The following is an 8,089-nucleotide window of genomic DNA, read 5'->3' as shown; positions in this document are numbered from 1 at the left end:
TGGCTGGTTGCTTCGACGTCCCGTCGTGGTGATGATAATGTCGTGAGTATAGCCCGTAACAAATTATCCTGGTCTGGTTGTTCCAGACTAAAGACTTCCTAGAAACACAAATGCGCCTCTGAGGGAGATGAAGAAGCCTCGCTACACAATCACTGATGGTACAGGGATTGATTTTAACAAGCGAAGTCACACAGTAACTCTGATACAGTCAACTTTAGCCAAAACTGCTCAAGACAGACAACATAGGCCGCTTGTACGCAGAACGCTCAATTGTCAACTCTACTCGGAAAGTTACGTTGAAGTCGAAACTGCAGCAACTTTACCAATAGTTACAATTAAATAAAAGTATATTAGACAGCCAACGGAAGGCAGGCTGTCCAGAGCAGCGAGAGCTCAGTCTTGTAACCTACTCCGTCCGAAAGGCGAGAGCCAACTCTCCTCAAGAGCACCCGTACAAGCCAAACACAGAACATTCTCGCCACCACGACAGTCGCCGTCGTTAAACGTTCCAATCAGCAACTCGAAAACCGGCGGAAAATTCCACTCTATTGCTGACGCACTACTATTCCACCAATGGAGGAGAAACTTGGCGCCAATTTCTGCGCCGATTTTGCTACGTCACGGAGCTATCCCATGAGCAAGCCAATCACAGTTATGATTTAGCAGAAAACGCGGGAATATGCCCGCCAAGACTGCCTGGGAACACAAGTCATTCCCACGCCTCGCTGGTAGCCCGCCAGAAAGTGTTTTCACTAACTTTCTGCGAAGTAACGGAATCTCTAGCCCAGCCGCTCCGTCAGGCCCCTGTGGACGTGTCGCCGCCGGTCTTATGACAATGTCGGCGTCCGGAAAGAATCCACTGGACTCCCTCACACCCGTCGGCTTAACCCTTTCAAGATCAGCAGAACGCGCCTGTCACCGGACCACCCGGGTGACGAGAGACGCTGCGTGGGAAGTCCGCGTGTGAAGGAATAGCGACTTTTCACCGCATGCAATTAGAGAGGAAAATCGAATTACTCAAAGATAGAAATATGAGAGGGGGCTCTCGTGTTCCCCGTCCGTCCCGGTAGCGCAAGGGTCCGCATGTTTTCGCGGATCGCGTTTGCAGATGTCGGCCAGAGCGCGCATGCGCGGGAACCGGCGGCGTTCGCTGCGCGCCTGTGGCTCCCGCACCAGTAGCAGCCCAGCCGCGCCGCGCTGCCCATCACACATTCAGCACGGGGCAGCCGCTAGCCATGAAGTCGCGCGCGCAGACGCTCGACGTCGACAAGGTCATCAGCCAGCTGCTCGTCGGCCGCAAAAAGGGCGAGAAGCAGGTGCGACTCACCACCCACCACTTTCTTTTAGTCCAGCGCACTTGCACTAAAGGGAAACAGGCTATTGTTGATGCGTGAGTTCCGTAAACATACACACCTCCGTCGCAAAAATAACATAAAATGGACGCTCACTGTGTCTTTTCGTAGCTCTACTGTCATTGCTATTTGTAATGCTGCAGAATGTTCAAAGTATATGCAGAGTGAACGTAAACTTTACCGACAACAGAGATAGTTCAGCGATGTTGTCTGAGTATTTTTCTATAAGGGTTCCGTAGTCTCTGGTGCTTCGTTATAGAGTAATTGCATTTCGTTTGGTTTCTTACCTCCATTTGTCTTCGCATCTGCAGTCCACTGAAAATATCTCCACAGAAGTGAAAAAGTCGACGTAATGCGCTATGTGCCTTGTTTGCAAACAAGCTCGTTGCATTCACTCACCGTACTTGCTACTGGCAACCGCAATCCAAACTCTTCAACCTCAAGCTGTCAGTCAGACCGGTATGCACCTCGTGTATAGAGTCACTGAATGAAATGGAAGACCAGTACGACGACCATATTGCTGGGCTGCAGTTGCGGCAACCACATCGCAATGCTCTCGCTTCTCACTGTCGTTACGTTACTTCAGTTTTTGTGTTGTGCGTTTTAGTGATAGCATGTCACATGTTACAAATTTTGCACTGTTGTGAAGGTATTTTCAAAAGAACAAAGATAATTCGAGCGACATACCGAATAAATCATACGCGTCCGGCCATCCTGATTTAGGTTTTCCGTGATTTCCCTAAATCGCTCCAGGCAAATGCCGTGATGGTTCCTTTGAAGGGGCACGGCCGACTTCCTTCCCCATCCTTCCCTAATCCGATGACCTCGCTGTCTGGTCTCCTTCCCCAAAACAACCCAACCCAACCCGAATAAATCATAATTACATCATTATTCTGCAATGAACAACCGGAGACCACTGGCGCCTTATTTGTCAATACTCAGAAAATATCCCCGAACAATCTCCGAAATTTTGTTGGTATAGTACGCATTCATCCTGTCTGTAATCCAGTCACGGCCGAATTTGCAGTTAGAAAACTACAGTCAACATTTTGTTGTCCTTCCATTGCAATACACTGTTGACATCGATTTTTCAAAGACATGAGTACGAGGGCCATTCGGAAACTAATTTCCGATCGAAACCATGGTGAAAATCAAAAATGTTTTTTTTTGCATTGTTTAGCTACACCTTACAGCTACCTCTCTACATAGTCGCCGCTCCAACTTAGATCTTTATCGTAGCGTTGTACCAACTTTCCAATACCCTCGACATAGAAGCAGCCGCCTGTGCTTTTCGCCAATTCTCTACGCTCGTCTACAGCTCGTTGTCTGTGCCAAAATGTTGTCTCCCTGACCTGCGGCTCATGTGAGCCGAGATGAAGCTCAGGACGAGCCAATTACGGGCTGTGTTGCGGCCCATCAAACACTTCCCACAGGAAACGCTGGCTGTAGGGGCATCTTCATTGCCTCAGCAGAGTGCGGCTGACAATTCTCATGAAGAACGAAAAGCACAACAATTATGTTCTGTGGGCTTCACATCAGGCCAAATCTTTCACCAGGCCCTCACACTTGGCGAGAGACACTACTTTCTAGGCTTCTTAATGTGCTCACTGTGCGCTCAGAATTGAAAAGAGACCTGCCGGGAGCGCTCAGTCCGGAACCACGCGACTGCTACGGTCGCAGGTTCGAATCCTGCCTCGGGCATGGATGTGTGTGATGTCCTTAGGTTAGTTAGGTTTAAGTAGTTCTAAGTTCTAGGGGACTGATGACCGCAGCTGCTAAGTCCCATAGTGCTCAGAGCCATTTGAACCTGCCGGGAGTGACAAACATACTAAAGACGCTACCCAACATATTTGTGCAAAACAAGAGATTTTCACAGTGGTTTCCATCTTGCGATTGATCGGAACTTATTTTCCGAATAGCCCTTGTATTTTCCTGAATGACTAAAAATGGCGTTCCAGTGAATACCTCTTTGCACAGGCTTCACGTCTGTACTTCGTTCCTAACGAAACTGGGATAATATCGGTCTGATTCCACTTGTGTTCAAGTTTATCGAGCGAAATATTTGACCATAACTGTTTTCGAATCTATCTCAGACATTATTATTAGTCACTGTGCCAGTAACCAAGCTCCATTCACTATCTCCAAATGACAATGTGTAAACTCAAATAGCAACAATGAGCTACAAATAAAAAATGATAATAGATAAAGCCATAGCAACCGGAATAGCAAAATGCAAAACAAAAACTCTGTGAACTTAAGCACCAATAATTTAACAGAAGCATTGTATTTTTAATAAAAGCCTCCATGTTATAGGTAGCTTAATGCTCTTGTATTATACAGCAGACATGCGCACACACTTCCCAGGGCTATAGTTATCTTCGTGCACTGTTTTTTTTACTGCGGTTCACTCCAGCGTTTTGACACTGTCCTTCGCACGAGACACTTAAAAACCAATAATTTAACAGAAGCATTGTATTTTTAATAAAAGCCTCCATGTTATAGGTAGCTTAATGCTCTTGTATTATACAGCAGACATGCGCACACACTTCCCAGGGCTTTAGTTATCTTCGTGCACTGTTATTTTACTGCGGTTCACTCCAGCGTTTTGACACTGTCCCTCGCACGAGACAATTAAAAAGACACGAAAAGGCTGACAAGGACCCAATTACGGTTGTTTTGGATATAAAGTATGTTAGACGTTTATATTTTGTTCTTTTCCAAATTTTCGGTTATGTCTTGTTTTCTACTCTTCGGTTTCAGCATTTTTTGGTGGCTGTGAGAGGGTGACATGATTGTTTTAGTGGGGAATAGGGACTGAACGTTTTGGTGTCTTCTGTGTTTTTGCTCATGATTTCAGGAGAGAGTGAGTAGACGCTTTCGATTAAATGCCAACGTTTCTTGATGGTGTGTTTACATAGACCAAATTTTCGGCAATGTGAGGCCACAGTTCTGTTAACGTCAACCTTGTTCAAATATGACTGCAATACGTGGCAATATTTCCGTATGGCCCGACAATAATGCCGATGGAGGACGCTGGTACAGTTAGCTGCCGATGTATTGCCAAGCCAGGTCGTGAACCAAAAGCGGAATATATTTCGTATGGCCGAGTCATATCTAGATGCACTCGACTCATTATCAGCCGCAATCAAGACGTGGACAAACCAAAGCACAATGAATTTCATAAATGTGGTACATTTGCGACCAAAGCAACAGGGCCTAGAAAGTAAGGTACACAAAGGCAGGAATCTAAAAAGATACATTCTGACTATTGCCATCGTACTGGAACATCACGGACAGCAGTGAGACGTAACTGTATTGTACGTTGTTAAATTCTCTCATTTTGAGAGGACAGAAGGAGAGATCTGTTTTATTTTCTAAAAACATTATAATGCCAAGATAGCATAAACATTTCTTTATTTAAAACAACCGGTGTCGACAGACTTTGCTATCGTTCCAGACCTTAAAAAATCTTTTCGTTATGAAACGTGTACATTTTAAGTTGGACCTCACGCCAAGTTGTCATGTGAATAAAAAACAGCACATTAGAAAAGACCCGTCATAACTAAAATATTTAAAACAAAAAGCTTGTGCAGATGCGTCACAAAAACACAGTACACAGTCGCACGTCTATTTACCTTCTTCTTCTGAAGTGGTCAATCCAAGGATTGGTTTGCAACAGCTACAATGGCAGCTTGTCTCCATTCTGTGCGTCTTTCAGCTTTTCTCTTCATTTCTTTATAGGTGTTACATCCAACATCTTTCATGACTTGATCCATGTACCTCAGTCGTGGTCTTCCTCTTGGAGGAATATGTCTATTTACCTAAGCTGGGCATATTCTAAAGATTGAGAACCCACCGTAAATGGCGCATTAGATTCTAAAACCTCTAAATTTACTGATAGCTTCATTTATTCGTGGTTCCATGCTCTGGGGCAGAAACTTGTCAACAATCCTTTTTCTTCGTCCTTTGGTACATCATTTTCCATGTCCTGTAACTATGGTCGTAGATATCACATTTATCAAGTCTGTTTTCCTGGTAACAAGAAGCATATCGATGAGAGCGACCCTTTTAAGTAGTACATGAAGCTTCCGTATTTAACAGTAGCCGCTAGGAATGATCGCCATTTTGGTTGCAACTGTTTTACAGTATGTCGTATTGATCTTATTGATTCTCAGATCAATTTCTGTCATCATATACCTTCATTCATGATCATGTTATCAACTTCTGGAAAATGTATGTATCCAGCACTAGTTTACTAGAGAAAGTTTTGGAAACATTTCATTTAATTAAAAAATAACAGGTTAACAATACCAGTTTTCTCTTTTTATTGCTAATGTTTTCACTGTCGAATGCAAAAACAGCAAAGCCACATTCACTTCCACTATAGAAGTGGTCGTCACAAAACTAGGCAGGCCAAGGTCATCTTTTCTTCTTATATCATTGCTAATTAGTGATAGTTTCAAATGTTAGTAACAATTAAAAAGTAAATATTAGGCTTACAGTTATAGTAACAATTAACGTTAAATATTAGGCTTACAATCAGCACAAAAGTGCTGAAACATGTGTGGGTGAAACAAAACAGAAAGAATGTATCTTGCATAAGGCGCAATTTCTCATCCCATTTTCGTAGCAAGCACGGACATAACAAGAGAAACTGCACCACAAGATGATTATTTCTGTGTGGAAATGTTGCATCGGATAGAGGACGACGGGACATTCCTGAACACAAAAATCTTCAATGATGAGTCAACATTTCATATCAGTGTCGTGGTGATCACCCACAGCTGTAGAATTGGGGCAGTGAAAATCCACGTTTAACCCTGGAACACGTTCGTGAAAGCTCCCAAGTTAGTGTTTTGTGCCCTTAGAAAATTGAAAGTGTATGGCCCTTCCTTCTTCATGGAGAAAACTCTCACTGGTATTGTGTATCTGGATAAGGTTGGAAACTTTTTTAATTCCACAGATCAATGAAGATGATCGAGATGGGATGAGTTACTACCAGCAAGACGGTGCACCACCTCATTTCCTCTTGTAAGTTCGAGGCTTCCTCGATAATCGCTTCCAAGGTCGTGGATTGGCCAAACGCATGGCCACCTCGTTCCCTAGACTTGACGTTACAGGATTTATTTTTTTGACGTTTCATTAAACACCGTGTGTATGTTCCTACCCTACCAAACAATTTAGCCAACCTGAAAAGTCAAATCTACGCTGCCGTTGCACAAGTTAGGTCCGATTTCCTGCAACGAATGTGGGACGAAATGGATGTGGGATGTTTGCAGCATCACAAATGGTAATCACATCGATCCAAAATACACTTGACACTTTTATGTAAAATTTGAGGTTATTTAATACCAAATGATACATGTACTGCTCCTGTAATTTATGTCAGTAAATTTCTGTATCACACCAAAGTCGTAAAGTCCTTTTTGACTGCCGGCCGGAGTGGCCGAGCGGTTCTAGGCGCTACAGTCTGGAACCGCGCGACTGCTGCGGTCGCAGGTTCGAATCCTGCCTTGGGCATGGGTGCGTGTGATGCCCTTAGGTTAGTTAGGTTTAAGTAGTTCTAAGTTCTAGGGGACTGATGACCTCAGATGTTAAGTCCCATTGTGCTCAGAGGAATTTGAACCATTTGAACGTTTTTGACTCATCCTGTATTTGCAGCTGCTACAGACTCATCACTGCAACCATCACATCAGACACTGAAATACACTGCACAACAGTGCACAGGAAACTGCCGTATCTTACAGGCACAGTAGGATAAACTTGTATTTAGTGCCTGCAAGAGTTCTGTCGAATCTGATTACCATTCGTATTTACTGTATATGGACTGTGCATGAAGTAAGACTGTTACAACAGTTCAGTGACTGCTCACCAGAAATGCTGTTGAGTCTTGGAGTTTGAAATGTAAAAACTTTTTAGTACATGGAAATTTTGCGCAGTACACCCTGTAAGGAGAAAAACGCATGCAGTGTGGTAGCAACATTCTTAGCTTGGCTAATTAACATCAGTTAAATGCTGAATGCTGTTTATGATTTTATACATACCTAAATTTGTTCGTCCTCTGGGTCTGATCAAAGTTCGCTATCGTTGTTTTGATTCACTCATATTCAGACTGGTTCAAATACAGCATCCCTAACCTATTGCTTAGCGTAGTTCCTTTTTGCACATCTTCCCCGCGTGTTTTACGCATTTAGCAGAATCCTCCTCCGTAACACGAACCAGAGCCTCGTGCATAAAGCGTTCAGTATTGGAAAGCTTGAGAGTGGTTTCCTTTTTTGTTATATCCCGTTTAACTTGAGAACATACCAGCTCGGTATGATTATACTGGCAGTGGTACGGCGAAAGTCGCACAACTTCGTGTCCCATTTCTTATCCAATGTGATCCGATGTATAGACCATCTTCGCACCTCTTATTCTTGCTAGTTTAAAACTTCATTCCTAGTTTCAGCACCCTTCTTCCGCAGCCAGTCCACGATGTTCATTGTAAGTCAGTTCGAAGACGGTGGTTTGTCAACTTGCATGGACTGATAGCTGGCATTATCCCCTGCAGTATTTGCGGTTCCAGTATGAATCACAACGGACCAATCACGTCGACCTGTAGGTATTTTCGGCCACCATTTCCCTTAGTCATGCCAAATATATTTATTTGTATGGTTTTGCGAAACCAAAGTCTCGCTCTCGGTGTACTATAAACATATAGTCTAAAAATATAGGTCTCGAGGCGGCTGTAACCTTTC

The 8,089-nt window shown here is 43.7% G+C and overlaps 1 protein-coding gene across 1 annotated transcript in view; it reads left to right on the top strand.

The window, feature by feature from the left end:
• Nucleotides 1–1,190: 1,190 nt before the first annotated feature.
• Nucleotides 1,191–8,089, top strand: part of LOC126175567 (serine/threonine-protein phosphatase PP1-alpha-like) — a 624,274-nt gene continuing 617,375 nt past the window's right edge. The window contains exon 1 of the mRNA XM_049922425.1: nucleotides 1,191–1,316. Within this exon, the coding sequence (XP_049778382.1) occupies nucleotides 1,236–1,316 (81 nt within the window). The 5' untranslated portion in view covers nucleotides 1,191–1,235. The remainder of the gene's footprint in view (nucleotides 1,317–8,089) is intronic.

This window comes from Schistocerca cancellata, chromosome 3 (genome assembly GCF_023864275.1).
Source record: "Schistocerca cancellata isolate TAMUIC-IGC-003103 chromosome 3, iqSchCanc2.1, whole genome shotgun sequence".
NCBI lineage: Eukaryota > Metazoa > Arthropoda > Insecta > Orthoptera > Acrididae > Schistocerca > Schistocerca cancellata.
The sequence above is the reverse complement of the archived record's forward strand: the minus strand, read 5'-3'. Positions and strand labels throughout refer to the sequence as shown.